The 20,612-nt window shown below is 33.9% G+C and overlaps 4 protein-coding genes and 1 long non-coding RNA gene across 5 annotated transcripts; 4 read left to right on the top strand and 1 right to left on the bottom strand.

Annotated features, from left to right (window-relative positions):
- Positions 1 to 691: 691 nt before the first annotated feature.
- Positions 692 to 1,500, top strand: LOC104906942 (monothiol glutaredoxin-S1). The gene has a single exon (XM_010695776.3). It carries the CDS (start codon positions 861 to 863, stop codon positions 1,167 to 1,169), a length of 309 nt encoding a protein of 102 aa, XP_010694078.2. The 5' UTR covers positions 692 to 860; the 3' UTR covers positions 1,170 to 1,500.
- A 2,211-nt stretch (positions 1,501 to 3,711) lies between these two features.
- On the top strand, positions 3,712 to 4,257 carry LOC104906941 (monothiol glutaredoxin-S1). The gene has a single exon (XM_010695775.4). It carries the CDS (start codon positions 3,851 to 3,853, stop codon positions 4,157 to 4,159), a length of 309 nt encoding a protein of 102 aa, XP_010694077.1. The 5' UTR covers positions 3,712 to 3,850; the 3' UTR covers positions 4,160 to 4,257.
- Positions 4,258 to 9,531: 5,274 nt separating this feature from the next.
- Positions 9,532 to 10,389, top strand: LOC104906940 (monothiol glutaredoxin-S1). The gene has a single exon (XM_010695774.4). It carries the CDS (start codon positions 9,726 to 9,728, stop codon positions 10,032 to 10,034), a length of 309 nt encoding a protein of 102 aa, XP_010694076.1. The 5' UTR covers positions 9,532 to 9,725; the 3' UTR covers positions 10,035 to 10,389.
- A 633-nt stretch (positions 10,390 to 11,022) lies between these two features.
- Positions 11,023 to 12,355, bottom strand: LOC104906939 (late embryogenesis abundant protein D-29). Its single transcript, XM_057393661.1, has 2 exons — positions 11,796 to 12,355; positions 11,023 to 11,268 (listed from the first exon to the last, which is right to left on the bottom strand). Exons 1-2 carry the CDS (start codon positions 12,043 to 12,045, stop codon positions 11,144 to 11,146), a joined length of 375 nt encoding a protein of 124 aa, XP_057249644.1. The 5' UTR covers positions 12,046 to 12,355; the 3' UTR covers positions 11,023 to 11,143.
- Positions 12,356 to 16,398: 4,043 nt separating this feature from the next.
- LOC125496008 (uncharacterized) lies at positions 16,399 to 18,858 on the top strand. The gene is made up of 3 exons (XR_007272599.2): positions 16,399 to 17,013; positions 17,779 to 17,843; positions 18,488 to 18,858. It is a non-coding gene; the product is annotated as an uncharacterized LOC125496008 (long non-coding RNA).
- Positions 18,859 to 20,612: the final 1,754 nt, after the last annotated feature.

Raw genomic sequence — 20,612 nt, 5'->3', positions numbered from 1 at the left:
AGAGTCAATGGTTACACTAATGATGAATTGCCTTATTTGAGGGCTCATTATCTTCACCTTACAAGAATTATTTTTAGTATAATAATTTCAAAGAAGTTCTAATAGGTCTAAGGTCTAACACCTTAGAAAATAACTTTCAGTAAATTCAAATAAGATCAGATAAGTTCATTAGCAAAAATAAGCTTACGAGAACGCATACTTAGTAATGTTTGTCATTGCATAACTATATCAGCTAATGAACACAACAGTTTTATGAGTATCCAAATTACACTTTGATATGAGCTTTTATAAGAAAGAATGTGTATAAACAAACTATGAAGGCCATAATTCCATTCAACTTGCCCTCTGATATCAAAGCAGAAGAAGCATATTTACTGCTTTTCTAGCAAGAAAGGCATGTGAAATCATCAGGATATACCCGCTATCCTATTCCAGTAGTAGCATTTCTCATTGTAATGGAGAATATTTGAGGATGCTCTTAGGTGTCTTGTAGTGTGTAACAGTTGATAATATAACTTTGAATCTAGACATGATTTTTCACATCTTGTACGGTCTTTTGAAGCTCTACTAGAAAGAGCACAATCTATGAAGATTCCTTGCTACACATCTCCACATATTTGATCTTAATTTATTGCTTCTGTAGAACTCCAGAATAAAGTGGATACTCAACAGAATGATTTTGCTCTATAAATAGACGACTTCATAGCTCATATATACTCACAGCAAACCACATTAAATACTCATCTACCTGCTTCACTTTTGTATCTCAGGAGCTTCACATACACAAATAGAAAAACCTCTGCATTCACCACCAAATACTAAAACAGAAAACAAAGCCAGCTAATTTTACAAGCTAAGCAATGGATACTGTGAACCGATTAGTGGAAGAGAAGGCGTTGGTAATCTTTAGTCGAAGTTCTTGCTGCATAAGCCACTCGGTATTGCAACTCATAAGCAGTTATGGAGCCAATGCAACAGTATACGAGCTAGATGACATGTCTAATGGCCAAGAAGTAGATAAAGCTCTTCAAAAACTAGGACTTAGGCCGGGTGTTCCTGCTGTCTTCATAGGCCAAAAGTTAGTCGGTGGCGCTAAAGAGATTATTAGCCTACAGATCCAAGGAAAACTTATGACAATGCTCAAGGAAGCAGGAGCTATATGGGTTTAGTTTATAAACAAATTATATAATAGTCCTATAATATATGCTATAATTTTCAGATTTATAAGTAAATAAGAAGAATCCAATTTCTTCTTATTGATTTTCTTCCATCTGAATTTTTTCCTAGTAGGATGGAAGGGTATCTACATAAAGCTATCCCCTAGCATAGGAAGTAGTCTTTTATAGTTTAAAGTTGTGTTCTGAAATCTAAAGGTAAATGAAGTATCTGTTTCACTAAACTACTGTAAGACCCCCCATATTGATGTATCATGATATTCATGTAATCATGTTGTCTCACCTTATTATAAAAGTTTAGCATCTAATGACGAGTGTTCCTAAATATCGATGTTTCCACAATGTATTTTAAGAATTTATGCTGAACAAAATTAGTACATCAATCTATTGATCAAAATGCAGAAACTAGAATTGCACTAATATTGCTACAGCTAGCAGCCAGGATTGTCCTTGACCAATATTACCCAAATTCCATGTGAATGATAAACTGAGGATGTTTCGTAGGTTTCAATCAGGAAAAATAATAAATAGCTTGTTTTACTAGTCATAGCTCATAGGCCATAGCTCCATGTTCGTCCTCCAGTGATATTGAAGAATGGACTTACACATAGTAATGCAGGAAAACTTCCCAAGATATCAGTTAAACAGTATTTATTTTGTTAGTACTGAGCATCAAATTGTATTTTGCATTCATAATGTTTTGAAAAGATTAAGTCACGCTAGAGATTTGGAATAGTGTATTTCATGGACTCTTAGGAGCCACATTGCCACAATGCCCACTTGCTATGAGATTTTCAAAAATTCAGCTAGTAAAATTTCGAGATCATATCAATCAAAATTTATAGCCTTATTTCTAATACCACTACAACTGATTATTAATTGCTATGTCAGACAATGGCTGCAATATTAGACTAAATCCGCATTATAAGTCCACATTGTTACTCTAAGAGCAAAGAAGTCTTATCGTCTAGGTGTAGTAAGGACGGCTATGGGGCTGTAGTGCTTGTTAGGGAGATAGGTATGGTTCTTGAAGTGTAACTTTGTCAATGTAAGCAGTAGACCATAAGAAAGTTTGCTCTGTATTCTTAGGTTGGGTAACAGATTTTGAGATATCAGAATTCAATGTAGTCCATGCTTCACTTTTATCTAATATCATAAGCGTTAAGCAAAAGTTTCTCTAAGAAGCACCTTAATCAAACTGAACAAATCAAATTATAATACCATGTGTTAATAAAGGAAAAAAAAAGAAAGAATATTGACTATTGAAGCATATCAATGAAACATAATATAAAAGAATACTAGCTATTTATAGTTTCCTCATAAAGTACTGTATGATGCAATCTAGACAGCAAAAAGTAAAAAAAGAATTGAAAAGGTGGAATTAATCTTAGTTGATTTAACTAAATTTAGAAGCCAGAGTTGTGATCTTCTTTCCAATATTGAAGTTTACGACTAATAAAAGACTCGAAAATTTGATATTCCAGCTCTGCTTGGAGACTGAAGTACAAGTGATTATATTCCTCTGACAGTAGCATGTCCTTATCGTCTAGAGTTTTATGATAAGGCTGATTGCCTTAAGATCCTCATAGGAAATTTGTCAACAGAATTGGCCATTGGCTTCTCGGAGGGTCGTCTTTTTGGAAACTGAGGCTATATTGTGTCTGTAGTTGTGCTCATCAAAAGAATATGGTGCTCCCAACAACTAGAAGGCAAGTCAGAATATTGAAAAGAATCAAGTTAGATTTTGTGACCATAACTTCATAAACAAAAGAATAGCTACGTACGTGTATAATATATGAGCATGGAATCTGAGAACAATACAAGATATATTCAGAACCTCTGATAAACCAGAGGTTGTAGGCTTGTAGCTAGCAAAGCGTATCATGATGAATTAAACTTCATTATTATGAAGTCAGTGGTTAAACTAATGATGCATTATCGCAGCTATGATGACAATATTATGAAATGCCTAATCCAAATTACACCAAGAACTACAAGAAGCATATATAGTTAATGCTTTTATACAAAGAGTTGCATGTGAAATTGTTAAGTATATCTCTTGAGGAAGCTCTAAGGTGTCTTGCAGTGTGTAAACGTTGCATGATACTTAGAATCTAGACATGACTTTTTACATCATGTACGGTCCATCAACATAGGCCTTTCTTCCTATCCAAAGATCAATATAAGATGAGCAGGAACCACACTTTGTTCCATTCCGTGTGATACCTTTGTGCATCCGTTTGTCGTTTCTGCCAGCCATCAGAAGCTCCTTCTAGTAGAAAGAATTAAATCAATGAAGATTCCTTCTTAAACATGTCCACATATTTGATCTTAATTTATTGCTTCTATAAAACTCTATAATAAAGAGGATTCTCAACAGAACAGAACGAGTTCCATGGTCAGTGTCAACACTGTGTGAGTGAAGATCTTTTTGGAATCAAAAGATTTACATTCAGCATATATCACCCCATACACTACTTTTAGTAAAGTATCAGAGAAGTAATGATTTTCACCGACTTAGCTAGACTATAAATAGACGGCATCATAGCACAGATTAACTCACAGCAACACCACATTCAATAATCATCTACCAGCTTCATCTGTATATCCTGAAGAAGCTCCATATATAAAGAAACACCTCTCCACCTCCCAAAAACTAAAGAGAAAAGAAAGAAATGGACACTGTGAACAGATTAGTGGAAGAGAAGGCACTAGTAATCTTCAGCCGGAGTTCTTGCTGCATTAGCCACTCGGTAATGCAACTCATAAGCAGTTATGGAGCCAATGCAACAGTCTACGAGCTAGATGACATGTCGAATGGTCAAGAAGTAGATAAAGCCCTTCAAAGACTTGGGCTTAGGCCGAGTGTTCCGGCTGTTTTTATAGGCCAAAAGTTAATTGGTAGTGCTAAAGAGATTATTAGCCTACAGGTCCAAGGAAAACTTATGCCAATGCTTAAGGAGGCGGGAGCTATATGGCTTTAGTTTATAAGCAACTTATGATATTCAGATTTTGTAATTAAAAATGAAGTATCATTTCCACTAAACTGGTGTGAAAACCCCCCTCTATGATCTGTCATGATATTTATGTTATTTCAGATTATTGTAATAATTTAGTATCAAATATGTTCAGAGTTGCTTAACGATTTGAGCATTCGGCTTGTTAAAAGAGAAAGTAACTGAAGACTGAATTTCAGAGGTTTCTAACAGGAAAGCTAAAGAAGGGGAAGAGCCGTGTCTTCTTAAATAGTCTTACTCACAGTTCCATTGTGGTCTTCTAATGGTTCTAAAGAATTATTTACAGTCTACACAGGCTGTCTACAGATTATTATGCAGGAAAATTTTCCAATATGTAGGATCCATTTGGTTCGGCGTAAATTATTGTCAGTGTAAAATGATTTTCATGGAAAACACAATCCCAAAATTAATTTTTCGTTGTTGGGTGTCATGTAAGAAAAACGATGACATGGAAGGAAAAGTAAGGAGGTAGTGAGAGGATTGTACAAGAGAGATAAAAAAAAACGGAAGAAAAATAGTTTCCCCTTTATTTGCAAAGGAAAATGGTTTTCCATCATTGGGAGAGTAATTTTACTCCAAGAAAAAAAATGGTTTTACACTTCTTTGCAAACCAAACAATATAAAATTAAAAATAGAGGAAAATAGTTTTCTTGAAAAATGTTTTAGGCCCTACCAAACGGAGCTATAGTGTAACCATGTTTGTTTTCCTATGTGTGAGCATAGATATTGCAATAATATTTCACAAGAATTAGTCATGCTAGAGCAGGATAGAAAGTAGTATGTTTTTCGAACTCTTCGTTTTACCTCAAGAACATGCATGTGTGTATAATACTTGACCAGTGACAAATCCAAGAATCAATTTAAGTGGATTTAATAGGACAAGTTTTGGTCAATTAGTGAATATCATAAGAAAAATATGAATAATCTTAGGATTTACATGTTTTTTTTCATTTTTCTAGAATTTAAAGAATTTTTTCCACTGTAGCTGACACTATATTTTAGGGGAATGGACACGTAAAATTCACATATGACAAAAGAATACAAGCCATTTGCCTTTATACGGTCTACAAGACGATTTTTAAACATTATCACAATTTTTGACATAAGAAAACATACTATAATAGACTAATAGTTGATGTGTGGGAGTCACCAACAACCACCCGACATGGTCTGCCTTGTTGGTATACCAACATGTTAAGCAATAAAGGTGAAAATATGTCAGGCCGCCAAGGTCCCGACATGGCGATATTGGTCTTTGATACGACATATACAATCCCTTGGCATGATTGCTACCATGTTTAGTAGATGTCGACTGCCGTTGTAGCACGACAACACCTTGGCATGACGGTCGACAACCCGCCTTGACATGGTAGCCGCCATGTTTAGTAGATATCGACTGTCGTTGTAGCACAACAACACCTTCGCCTGACAACCGACAACCCCTTGGTATGATGGCTGCCATGTTCAGTAGATGTCTATTGTCGTTGTAGCACGACAATACCTTGGCATGTCGGCCAACAACCCCTTGGCATGATGGTCGCCATGTTCAGTAGATGTCGACTGCCGTTGTAGCACGACAACACCTTAGCATCATGACCGACAACACCTTGCCATGATGGCGGCCATGTTTAGTTGATAGATGTCGGCAATCATAAAAGATATGTATACCAATCTAATAAGCATGTCATAGTTGGTGCTGACAAATAAAACCTTGTCGGCATAGGCATGTGGACACTCATACATCGTACACGTGTACATACAAGATCGTACCAAGAAACCGACCTACATGAGCTATAAATAGACCACTGCACTATTCTCAAGCTACTTAATTTCTTACCCACTTTTACCTTGCCTCGCTCCACTTTATTTTGTTGACCTTGTCTAACTTAGGCATCAGAATGGGTTTCCTCGACAACCCCCCGATGTCAGTCATCTTTGTTACTTGTGCAGGCACTCGACAACTATTTGATCGCCAACTCTTAACGTCCCTGTTTCGAGATATCTTAAATATGCCAATTGAATTGAACAAAATTTCAAATGATATTGTTTAAAGTATTTGGAGGAGGGAGTAACAGTTGAGTAAAATTTTGAAAAAATAAAGAACAAGGATCAAGAAAGCACAATTGAGAAAGAATGAAGTAAATATTATAATAATATAACTTCATCATATCGAACCCTAATAGTAATGGTATTAGGGCTGGTAATTAGGTCGGGTCAAATTCAGGTCAACCTGTTTACATAAACGGGTCAACACCCCCAAATCCGAACCCGATTCGTTTACCTAAACATGTTAAAATTTCCAACTTGAACTCGACCTGTTTATAAATGGGTTGACTTGAACTCGACCCGTTTAACCTAATTTCTGAAAATTTCTTCCGAGGTTCAAGAATCAAGAATAGGTGGGCAAGTTCTCTATTGTGAGAATTATGTAAGAAAAAATATATGTAATTAATTGGGGACATTCCGCTCCAATAACTTTATCAATAATTTATTGAGTCCTTTTTAGTACTTGAAGCTGAATGTCTCTTCTTCTATTTATTTAATACTTGAAGCTGCAACAATGATTTCCATTTTCAATTATATGAAATTGGTTAATCTATGAGTTTCTTCTTCCCGCTTTCTCTTTCTCACTCTCTCTCTCTCTCTTCAAGAGTCCAACTTTACAATTAATTTAAACGGGTTAGGCTAGTTATTTTCGGGTCGAAATTTTCAACCCGAACCTAACCCGTTTAGTTTTTAGGTCGGGTTCAGGTCGACCTATTTAGTTAAACGGTTTGAAAACTTCAACCCAAAACCCGCTTATTTCGGATTTGGATCGGATTCTCGAGTCGGGTCAAGCCAGCCCTAATTGGTACCTTAAGCATGTTAATAAGTAGTAATTAGATCTTTATGGCAAATGAATAAAAGATGTTGAATAAGTTTCACGATATTTGTCTCTGTTTTGACTTACGCTTGTTATTGCAAATCTTTTGACAATTAATATCTCTTATCAATTATAATATTAAAAAAAGGTTAAAATTTGAAAAATATAGATTTAGTCTAATCCAACATCTTAGTTTTATTTATTTCTCTTGCGGTTTTACTTGCAACATTTTGACTTTCACATTTGCTGATATACTATTTCTGTTTCATAATAGATGATACGTTTTGACCTTTGCATGTACTATTCACACTATCATATTTGACCATGTTTTGTGATTTGTTTGCACTAAAAACTTATATTAATGTTGGATCTTGTTAGATTCGTCTTGATATATACTTTCACAATATCGACTTTATATAAATTTTACATTTAGGGAATTAGAGATATTAATAGTTAAAGTTATGCATTGGCAAGCGTATCCGAAGAAGTGTGTAAAGTATTTTGAAATAGATGAAGTATAACTTTGACCATCAATATCTCTAATTATATATTTGTGAAAATTATAAAAAATTGAAATCTTATAAATGTATATTGAGATAAATATAACATCTTACATGCTAAAATTTGCATTATATATCATTTCTAAAAAATCAGTTAGAGTACATGACTAATGCAAAAGTCAAAACATTACGAAGATGAAGAACCAGAATAAGTATAGTCAATGTTAATAGATAATAGTAAAATAGTCAAACAACGGCAAGGATTAAGAAGCAAGCACAGAAAGTACGTGTTATTATATTTTCTAAGATTGATTGTGTTACAGTATACAGCAGGAACTTTCTTCTTTCAGCATCTAGAAAGTTGGTAAAAGTAAAAATGTGGAGTAAGTGTTCCAATAGCGGAAAGGCCAAAAGGATAACAATGCATCAGATTTTGGTGCTATAACAGTGCTGTAGCAAGTTGCAAACATGAATATAGAATAGAGTACATTTCCAAATCAGCATAAAATATAATCCTCGTGTGATGCCAAGAACTGACACTGTACCCTTGCTAATGCTTTCATGCATCAGTTGCTTTTCGTCCGTATAGAGGTACCAACCATCGAATGATACTCAAATCTAACGTAACACATTCTCGAATCAAAAACTAATATGGCGCTTCTTATGTACCTGGTTGTAATCCCCTCCTTCCACCATGATAATAACGATATGATTCTTACCTCTTGCGAAAAGGATCTCCAATTTCTCCCCTTTATTTTAAAAGAATTCACAGTTCATGGATATAAAGGAGTCTTCCCCTAAACCAAAACTCTACCCAGGCCAGCAAATCCCCTTCCTAAATTCATTTTGCGTTCTGAAGTGATATGCGAATTATGTGACACTAAGTCACTGACCTTACCAGCAAAAGAGTATAGTGTTGATAAAAAAAGTATATATATTGATCATTGAAGCATACATTGTAGATTTTGTCTCGTAAGAGACCGTCTACTTTTAAATTAAAATAAATTAGGCAATGGTGAGCCCAATATTAAAAAGAGAATTAGCTCAATAATGACTAGGTTAATTTCTTTCGATGACTAATTTAATCTATTTATTGATTAGGTCTACTTTTATATTAAAATTAAACCATCTTTTTTATATTTTTTGTACATTGTATAATTTATACATGAATAAGCGAATAGCTATTTTGAGTTTCCTCATTAAGTATTGTGTCTGTATGATCCCATCTAGATAAAGTAAAAAAGGGCAAGTACGAAAAAGTGCAATATAAGTGTATTTAGCTGATTTTAGAAGCCAGACTGCCGGAGCCAACGTTGAAGTTCTCTGACAAATCAAGATATGATTCAAAGCTTGAAATCTAGTTGAAATTAAGGTATATCTGATTATATTGTATTCCTCTGACAAAGGTATGCATGTCTGATATCCTCTCAGTTATATTTGAGAAATGAGAAGGGTTGATTTCCTTAGTAAAACTGCCTACTAAAAATTGGCCATTCCTTTCTCGTAGGGCTGTTTTCTGGAATTCTCCTAATGGAAAGAATATCTCATGGTGGAACAACTACAAGGGAACCTTTATATTTAGATCATACTTCTATAAAGCTAAAAGGAATCAATTGATATGAGCGCGCGTATCGTAATAGAATAGCTACGTGTATAAGATATGATCATGGAATACTAGAACATACTTCTATAAGTTCAGGATATTATCACAACTTCGCATAAACCAAAGTGCAATGTGTAAAACTTCATCATACTGTTAATCTAGACTTGATCTCTACATCATGTATTGTCATAATAAGACATGACATCTCATGTGATCTATTCCTTTTGACGATACCTATTAGCATCAACTATCAAGCGTGACATGAACTTTTCCATTAGGAGCTCCTTCAAATGCTTCAATAGAAAGACGAGAATCAATGAAGATTCCTTCTTAAACATGTCCACACATACAGATCAATGAAAAAGCCAAGATATTTTGGAATACAAAGATTTTCATCCAGCACATATCATTTCCTTGCTCTACTTCTGAGTTAGACTATAAATACATGGCATCATAGCTTATAGGTTTACTCATTCTTATAATACAAACAACTCCAAACTAAGGAAAGACCTCTGCACCTCCAAAATACTTCAAGAAAAAAAAAACAGTCGGCCAGTTTTCCGAGCAATGGAGGCTGTGAACCGATTAGTGGAAGAAAAGGCGTTGGTTATCTTTACTCGGAGTTCTTGCTGTATAAGCCACTCAGTAATGCAACTCGTAAGCAGCTATGGAGCGAATGCAACAGTGTACGAGCTAGATGAGATGTCAAATGGTCAAGAAGTAGATAAAGCACTTCAAGGACTAGGGCTTAGGCCGAGTATTCCTGCTGTTTTCATAGGCCAAAAGTTAGTTGGTGGTGCTAAAGAGATTATTAGCCTGCAAGTCCAAGGAAAACTTATGCCAATGCTAAAGGAGGCAGGTGCTATATGGGTTTAGATTTTAGAAGATAAACAGCTCACATTCGTTATTTTCCAAGAAACCAATTTTCAAACTATCTGATATAATAGTAGATAAGAAGAAAGATGCTATTAGAAGAAACAAGCAGGTCAACACCAGTTTCTTCATACTGATTTCTTTCCATCTCTGTGTTTTTCTTTTAGGATGGAAGGATAGATGAAGCTACTAGTAATGTAAGCAGTAATGCAGTAGTCTACGCTTTTGGTTTGTTGTAAGCAGTTGTATACTTAAGAGTTACAACTTAAACGTATGGAGTATTATAACTATAAGCTCCAGCAAGTTGCAAACATAATGTACATAACAGAAATCAACATGAAATATAATCTTTGTGTGATTCAGTCATATCATCATATGGCTGTTAAATATCCCAACAACCTCATTTCCACAAATAAAGCTCGATCAAAGGGTAGATGAAGGAAAACTTATGTCAATGCTAAAGGAGGCAGGTGCTATATGGGATTAGAAGATAAACAACTTATAATCATTATTTTCTAAGAAATCAATTTTCGAAATGCTAATAAGAACATGTGGATGTACAAAAGGATTACAATGTTCATTCTAAGTTTCTAATTGATAGAGTATAAATCTATTTATGGGACCTCAACTGTTAGCTTAAGTTTTTGGTTAAGTAGTATCAAAAGCCAGCACGACAAGAAAATCACGGATTTGAATCTCATCTACTCCTCCTTTTTCAGTGTATATCTATTCATACGACCTCAACCGTAATCCTAACATTACTCAAACTAGTTTGTTAAAAGAGATACTAGAAATATTAGCAAAAGAATCTGCAATGTAAAATAAACCAAATTATATCCAAATACAAAAATATATCCTAATATTTTTATATTCTATCAATTTAAGTTTAACTTGTTTCGTCATCAGTTATAATAAAACCTTAACTAAAACAAATAAATGTCGTAGTCCCTTCAAAAAAAAAAAAAACAAATAAATGTAGCACAAGAAGAAATTAAAACACAAACTTTGAACTACTGCATTCTAACGTGAAGATCTCCAAAAAAAAATAGATTGTCCTCAACTCCTCACCAACTAACAGAGCAACTACTAGAAAAATAAAACAAGAAACACAATCATAGTTCCTCTTGATCAACAGCTTCGTGTGCTTTCTCCTTTCCTTGTTTATACGCGTCCTTTGCCTTAGTGGATACTTCTTTGCTAATCTCAGATATTTTTCCTTTTAAATTACCACTGTTCTCTGCAGGTTGAAGCAAAACATGATAAATCACATATACTTCCTCCATTCCACAAAAAATTACTCGATTATTATTGCCTATAAAGTCACATCATTTTGACCGTGTTTTCTAATTTCTATATATTTTTATTAATCATGTAAACATGTTCTTCCCAATTTATTTTCAGTTGAGTTCAGTTCAATTCATTTGCAATCAGTTCAGTTAAAACCACTTCAGTTCAATTCGATTTAGTTGTTTTTATATTGAAGAAAACAGAACCTTATCTACCATCTTACTAACATATTATTAAAGATATTATCGATTAAAGTTGTGCATGGGTGACTAATCGAGTCTCTACTTCCTTCAAGGAAATCAAGTGTATATACTATATTTCCAATGTTTTAACAAAATCACCCTATATCTCAAACTTTAGAAATAAATCCCATACCCCAGCGGTGATTCGTAAGAGTAAACTAAATTTTTTTACCATGCAATGGTTATAAATCTTATCCAAGTTGTAGAGATCGATAACTAAAAGGGAAATAATAACCTTGGCCTCCAGCGATCTTCTCCTTCCCCCAGTCAGTCCACGTCTCAGCGGACTCTTGAGCCTCCTTTCCTATCTGACAGCCCATCTTCTTTGCACCTTCCGTGTCTCCCCTCATCTCGTTCGCCGCCGCCTCACTGCTTCCCGAAGCCATCGTGTAGTTGCACTCCACCGTCATGGCTGCCACCGCAAGCAAGAGAACCACCATGATCAACCACCTAACCAACGGTTTTTTAAAAGAATAATGCACCATCTTCTTTTCTTAACGTTGAAGCCTTGAATTGAAGGTACCAGTATGGTAACTAATAAACCGTATAGAGATATGTATATATTTATGGATGGAGATGGAAATGGAGATGGAGTCTTGTATATAATATTTATTTGGTGCTGAAAATTAGTAGCAGTTAAAATGGATATTTGTTGCACAAAATATTTTGTGTTGGATGTGATGATGCTGTATTGCTGGTACGTGATGATCAGAATGGAATCAAAGAAATTTGGAGACGTGTTGAAGGGGTGGACGCTTGTCATTTAGTAAGAGAAGATTTTGGGGTGGCAGACTGCCAGTCTGCCAGTGGCTTCGTTGTTGGCTTACACCTTTTGCTAACGATTTGTTTGGTAAGTGCTCAAAGACGGTCAGATGGTTATGTAATTTAACATAAAGTTTTTCTTAGATAATAATTCCTCCATTTTCTAAAGATCTTCCTCTTTTAGTTTGAGTGCGTTTTCAAAAGATCTTTTCTCTGTTACTTTATTTTTTATTTGGAATTTTTTTCCTTTTTACCCTCTCATATTCCTATCAAATAGTCCATCATTACATTATTAATTCAAATTTACTCCTTTTCTCTCTCCTACTTTAACCCTTTTTTATTTGTTTATTTATCTTAAGCCATTTCCCTCTCCTACGTTACCCACCCCATACCCCACACCGCACACCCCACACAAATTGATTCTCATTGATATATATAGTAACGGTAACAAGCAAGATTTTTAGGACACGAAGGGAGTATATGATAAAACACAACTTTTGTAAGGAAATATGTAATAAAAATTTTTTGTCTAAAAATAACTATTAAAATACTTCCGTTTGAGAATAACAATCATTTTGTTGATTTCAGGCTAAAATACCAAATTGGATCTTCTACCAAAATGGACCCCGAAACGAACCCAAAACTTAAAATTCTAACCTAAAACACCTAAATATCACATTAACACTTCAAGTATGCATAAAGTAAGTGATGTGTGTTATTTTTGCTTCTATATGTAAGATTTAATTAGTTTTGGGAAGTAAAATAGTTGAAATTCAAAAAAATCGACAAAATGAACCTGAAACTTGTTAATTTCACCAATTCCAACTATATTTGACATATATAGTTCAAATATGTATAGATCAAGTGATATATGTTTGGTTTAGTTGTAGTTGCAACAATTAGTTTATTTTGGGTGAGAAATTCGATTTTTCACCAAAATCGACCCCGAAACGAACCAAAAACTGAAATTCTTATCTAAAGCACCTAAATATCACATCGACACTTCAAGTATGCATAAAGTAAGTGGTATGTGTTAGTTTTTCTCCTATATGTAAGATGTAGTTAGTATTGAGAAGTAAAATAGCTCAAATTCACAAAAATCGACAAAATAAACTTGGATCTTGTTACTTTCACCAATTCCAACTATATTTGACATCTATAGTTCAATTATGTATTAAGTGATATATTTTTGGTTTAGTTGTAGTTGCACTAATAAGTTCATTTTGGGTGAGAAATTGGATTTTTCACCAAAATCGACCTCGAAATGAACTTAAAACGAACCCAAAACTTGACCTTCTAAGGGCCTGTTCTCCCCAGCTTATTTTCAGTTCAGTTCAGTTCAGTTCAGCTCTAATAAGTTCAGTTCAGTTCAGTTCAGCTCCAATAAGTTCAGTTCAGTTCAGTTCAGCTCCAATAAGTTCAGTTCAGTTCAGTTCAGATCAGTTCAGTTCAGTTCATTCAGTTCAGCTCTATTCTTTTATAACCATTTGTTAATATATTATTATTATGTTGGTATAATTTATTTTACTAATTATTATTACTATTATTTAGGAACAGGTTTAGGTCAAACACAAATAACCCACTTTTTAGCCCATAAACCAACCAAATCGCGTCAAGACGGTTTATGATGTAATTTTCGCGGTCCAACCCAATCATTATTTTATTACTAAAATTTTTAAATTATTAAATCTATTATTAAAATAGTAATATTAATTATTCTTAGATATTATTGTTATTATATATCATCGTCAATATTAATATATTAATACAATAATATAAAATAATTATTATTAATTATCATTACTATCATTAATTATTATTATTATTAATTTCATGATTATTAATTATTTATTTATAACTATCATTTAAAGATATTCAAAATACTACTATTATTATTATTCATTATTATTACTTATCATTATAATTATTATTTAATATTCATATTATTATTGTTTAAAATATTATTTATATATTTATTACATTCAATTTTATTTCAATGTAATAAATTCAATTCAATTTAATTCAATTCAATTCAGTTCAGTTCAGTTCAGTTCAGTTCAGTTCAGTTCAGTTCAGTTCAGTTCATCAACTCTGATAAGTTCAGTTCAGTTCAGTTCAGCTCCGATAAGTTCAGTTCAGTTCAGTTCAGCTTTGATAAGTTCAGTTCAGTTCAGTTCAGCTGTTTTATGCCGAAGAGAACAGGCTCTAACTTAAAGCACCTAAATATAATATTAACACTTCAAGTAAGTGTGCATAAAGTAAGTGGTGTGTGTTATGTTTGCTCCTATGTATAAGATTTTTTTAGTTTTTGGAAAGTAAAATAGCTCAAATTCACAAAAATCGATAAAATGAACCCGAAACTTGGTACTTTCACCAATTCCAGCTAAATTTGACATATATAGTTCAAATATGTATATATTAAGTGATATATGTTTGGTTTAGTTGTATTTGCAATAGTAAGTTCAGTTTTGGTGAGAAATTGGATTTTTCACCAAAATCCACCCCGAAACGAACCCAAAACTTGAACTTCTAATTTTTTGCGTATAAATTTCACATCAAACTTAGAGTATGCATAAACTAGATGTTGTGTGTTAGTTTTGCTACTATATGTAAGATCTAGTTAGTTTTGGGAAGTGAAATATCCAAATTCACAAAAATCGACAAAATGAACCCAAAACTTGGTACTTTCACCAATTCCAACTAAATTTGACATATATTGTTCGAATATGTATATATTAAGTGATATATGTTTGATTTAGTTGTACTTGCAATAGTAAGTTCTTTTTGGGTGAGAAATTGTATTTTTCACCAAAATCGACCCCGAAACGAACCCAAAACTTGAACTTCTAATCTTTTGCATCTAAATTTCAAATTAGCACTTCAAGTATGCATAAAGTAAGTGGTATTTGTTAGTTTTGCTCTTATATGTAACATCTAGTTAGTTTTGGGAAGTAAAAATAGCTCAAATTCACAAAAATCAACAAAATGAACCCGACACTTGGTTGTTTAGCTTATAGTTGCAAGAGTTAGTTGTTATTATATATATTGTAAATGTTTGAATTGATCTTATCGATTCATTTTATTCATATTATTGCAAGGTTTATATAAATAATAATGCACCAAGGTTAGATGAATTCACAACTGAAGAATTGGATGAAGTTCTAAACAAGTTGGCATGCTACATTTGTGATTATTGTCTATAATATACTGGTTGGGATTTTTCTATAATTAGAGCTTGCTATTCGATTGTGTTAATGTATCTTTTGGTATTATAATTAATATAATATTGTCTTAATATGTACTATTTAACATTATTTTTATTATTATTTTATAAGTATATTATTACATAATTGTGAACTCAAATAAACTTGTTTATATTATTATATGCATTATGAGGTTGGTTATATTGTACAAAGCAAAGAAGAAAGATAGGGGAATGAGCAAGCATATATATATATAGCTGAATTTTTTTAAAAAAATTACACAAGGGTTGTGGTTAAGGGGAGAACCGCAACCCTTGGCATAATAAGGGATGCGGTTAAAAGGGAAAATCTTAGTCCTTGCTTCACCAAGGGCTACGATTTTCCCTCTTAACCGCAACCCTTATTTCGCGAAGGGCTACAGTTTTCCCACAACCGCAACCCTTATTTCGCCAACGACTGCGGTTGAAAATTGCAACCCTTCTTCAATATCAAGGGTTGCTGTCAAAAAAGATAGTCCTTGGGCCTGTAATATCCTAAAAACTTAACCAGGTTTAATGAATTAATTAATTATAATTAATCACTAATTTGACTAAGATTTAGATTTTCTTTTATTATGTTAAACATAAAATTACTAGACTTTGTAAAAAGGGGGTAATCCTATTCTTTTGTTTAACCAGAAAATATTAGACTTATATTTAACCATCACCCAACTTGGTGGTTGAAAGTTGAAAAAAAAATGACTATTTGCTGATTTCTTAAATTAAAAGAAAAATAAAAGTATTATATAAAACTGACAAAGTTGACTGCCTTCTTCCTCCTCCTTCAATTCCTTCATTTTCATGGCAAACACATGGCACACATGCAATACCTCTCTCTTCTTCTTCAGTCAAAATCTGTCACCAATCCTCACCATTGCTTCTTCAAGTTGACAAATTCAGATTATTTACTTCACCATCTTCCTCCCAACCACTGATTTTAACTCCAAATTTCCCTATAAATAGTCATGGATACAACACCAAGAACACACACAACAAAACCTTCATCATCTCTTCTCTCTAATCAGAAATTCGGTCAATAATTGCCGGAAAAATTGCAACTAAAAGAAACACAAAAGAAAACCCAATTTTTACAACTCTCTCTTCTGTTTCGGTCCCCCCTCAACGAAACACTCCCGTCGGCCACCGCGCGACGCCGGTCTCACGCCACGCTCAGTCGCCCCCCCTCACCTCGCCGTCGCTCGCCGGCCGCCTCGCACGTCACTCGCCGGAGATCCGAAGCACTCACGCTCAGCACTCTCTCTCCTCTTCGCACCCTCTCTCTCCTCTTCTTCGCGCGTCACTGCTGCACGCGCAGCACCGCCGACGACCCTCGCGCGCCGAACCACCAGAGACCACCGCCGGAGATCGTTGCTGCTCGTCACCGCCGTACACCGAGCCAGAACCGAAGTCACGGTGCCACGCTTTGTCGCCCCTGCTCTTAGTAGCAGAGGTAATGGCCTTTCCCTTTTTAAAATTCTGATTTCCTAAGTTTAATTCAAGCCCAAGTTTAATTTAACTCCCTTGTTAGTATAGTTTGGGCCTAAGAGACTACAATAGAACTTAAAGTGAAGTTTTATAAAGCTAATTTGTTATTTTGGGCTAAAAGATGTTTTAGACTTGTTTCATGGACTGATTTTAGTTAGTTTTATTAAACCACCTAGCTTATTTACTAAAACTATGTTTGGACTATAATTCCTAATAACTAAGTTGCTCGAGTTAACTAAATCTAATTAAAACTAATACGTTAAGCTCATTGTTTATAATTTGAGTTTAAGTTATGAGAACTTCATCAATTCTTAAGTTTACTTATAATATTTAGTTACTTGACTTGTTAGTTTTAAATGACTAAATAATATTAAAATAATGTTAATGGATCTATTATAACCTTAAATTTAATTAATTTATTAATGGACGACTAATTAGTTATTAACTATGAACTAGAATAATGTTATGTTTTCGAAAGGATATATAATATGTAGTAATATAACTTTAATGTTTCGATAATTCTAAAAATATAGCTAAATGAGTTATTTCATTAAGTGGTTGTTAAAGACTCACCTTAATTGAACAAAGTTATTAATGATTGAGAAATAATGACCTTTAAGGAGACCTTTACGACGTTATAATAACCGTTATGACCTTAATAAGGGCTAACCAATATTTAGGCTTAAAAGCTAAATAACGAAACTTTCATTAATAAATTATTCTTGAATAGATTAAAGAAGATAAAGGATATTACAAGCCTCCCCCGGCTATCATGATTGGTAAGCAGGAATTCAGGTAACGTCTACTGCTAACACCCGCATTCCCCTTCAAAGTATGTTTTGATCATGATTAATATTATGTTTTATATATGGATTGCGGGATCGAAATGAAATGTTTTATGATGGTTATGATGATATGATGCCATGAAATGATGATGATGATGTTATGATGAAATGAAAGAATATAATTATTCACGATGATGATGATATGCTTAAAAGAAATGAAACATGATAAATTCAAGTGAAAGACGGTTCTTGGCAAGTATTCTGTTATCCCGGGTCGTGCACGTACCTTCCGGCCGGTTAACCACCTTCCGTTTAGTGAGGGCTTTTGTCCTCGGGTGCACCGCGCATTTTGGGCAAATAACGCCACCTTCCGTTTAGTGAGGGCTTTTGTCCTCGGGTGGCTGCCTTCCGTTTATGATGTTATGATGTTTTGGGGAGACGTCCCTTCCGTTGTACTCGTCAAGTTACCAAAGTAAAAGATATATGATGATGAACATGATAAAGAAGATAATGTAACCTCCTATGATATATTTGTGAAATGTTTTACTTATTCTCTTCTCCCTGTTTTTAACTAAAATGATGTGAAATGAATTTACGATGTTAGAGTAGTATGTTACTGAGCCTCGGCTCACGACGTTTTGTTTTATGTTTTAGGTATGGAAGAACAGTTGTGGATCACTGATAGACTGCATTATGGAGATTATGTATGATTCTATGAGGTTTTAGGATATTTTGTATGATGGATAAACAAGTATTATTATACGATGAGTATTTGTATAGTGAATTTTTATTTTTATTTGTGGGCCATAACCCACATGATTAGGTTATGCTTCCGCTGACGATTAAGGTTATGTAATTTTGTCGGGGCGTTACAGGGCCACTTTTGACCGCAACCCTTGGGCTTTTTTCCTCTAGTGAGTGAAGCTCATATTAGTGTTTGTTTGCTTTTTGTTTCATGTTTAATTCTAATAGCTTCTATGTTGTAATTTCGTTTTTTAGTTAATGCAAATTTTCGCGATGTCAAATACTTAAGTGCTACGATAAATAATTCGATCAATCAGGATGCCGACAATGATAAAGCCATGTAGTTCAGTAGACTCATGAGGAATATCATAGTACACTAAGGCATTTATGAAGAACACGGATGAAGTTGTACGAGCTAATTTCAGAGAAAGAAAAATTAATATTGATCAAGAATTTATACTAATCTCTAAATTCTTTCAATTAAGGACGGATCTAGGATTTTAAAGTTGGGGTCCCAAGTAAATAGACAAGGATCCTAATAACATATTTATGAGAAGTTTGTTTTAACAATAAGAAAACCAAACTTTATATTATTCGAATCATGTATAAGATATACCTTCATTATATTGATATACCAATGTTATATCCATTTTTAGTAAATTAAATAGATTGACTTTTTGAGAATCATCAAGAGACACGACTCTTACCTTTAGTATCTTCAATTATATGTTCCTAAAGTTCCTAAGAAGTTGATATTAATTTGGTAAGTGTAAATAGAGACAAATCTGAATTTTACATAGTAAAATATTTTGAAGTGTATGTATATGAATCTTCGTCATACTTAATATAGCAATAGTGTACAATGTTAAATTGTTGGATTTATTTGAAAAAAAAAGGAAGGAGAATAATCATTATATAAAAATGGTTAAAATCAGAGCTAAAATTACGAGAGATAGATCTGTTCAAAATAATAAAATGAATATCCAATGTAGAAAATAAAAAATGGTAAAAGAGAAAACAGAAAGTGCAAGAAGGAAAAAAAGTAAAAAAAAAAAAAACAAAAAAAAAAAACAAGGCATCAAACAAAGGAAAAAAAAAATCATGAAATTGGTATAGCAGGGATTCGAACCAGCAACCCGCATCTGGTATACTACATATGCAATATTGTGTTGGAAAGTTTACCACTAGAACAAAATCAAACATCTTTAGTAGTTCTGCTCTGCTTCTAACGCTTTGCAACGTCTTTTGTTGTATTATTCTTCTCTTCTAGTTCCATACGAATAACAAGAACACCAAGAATCAACCATATTAAATTATTCTTTTCTTCTAGTTCCATACCAATAACAAGAATCAGCTATTAATTAATTCTGAATATTTTCTTAACGACTTCAACTCACTCTTCTTTTTCACCTCTCAAGTACAAGTACCTCACAAGATTATTATTTTTTTGTAACGGAAAGAAAAACTAGGAACAAACCCCTAATCAGGAGGTCAGCCTAAAACATCCTTGCGGATGGTGAGAGAAAAATCAACAGAGAACGGCGGGAACTTGTAGAGGAGGTTGTGAGCCGCATGGCCTTCATGAGCCATAAAATCCGCAACCCTATTACCTTCCCTAAAACAATGAGAAATAGAAAACCTATTAAACTTGCGCAACTCAAGCCTTGCATCCTCTAAAAGGGCACTGATGGCCCACGGGGGCTTCCAAATTCTTTGCATGGCATTGATAACCGAAATATTATCCCCTTCAACAATAATATGCTGCAAATTACAAAAACGGGCAGCCTTAATTGCTTCCCAGAGGCTTCAGCTTGAATAATAGAAAAATCAGACGGCAGAGAATTACACCCTGCGAGAATAGCTTCTCCCAAGTGATCTCGAATAACAAACCCAAAAGAGGTTCGCCCATCACTATACTTTGACCCATCAAAGTTAACTTTGAAAACACCCTCTGGAGGGGGAACCCAAAGCGCACACATCAAAAGATTCCATAGCATTAGGCCCCACCAGTCTGCCTAGATTACGAGGCTCAAGA

This window comes from Beta vulgaris, chromosome 3 (genome assembly GCF_026745355.1).
Source record: "Beta vulgaris subsp. vulgaris cultivar EL10 chromosome 3, EL10.2, whole genome shotgun sequence".
NCBI lineage: Eukaryota > Viridiplantae > Streptophyta > Magnoliopsida > Caryophyllales > Amaranthaceae > Beta > Beta vulgaris.
The sequence above is the reverse complement of the archived record's forward strand: the minus strand, read 5'-3'. Positions and strand labels throughout refer to the sequence as shown.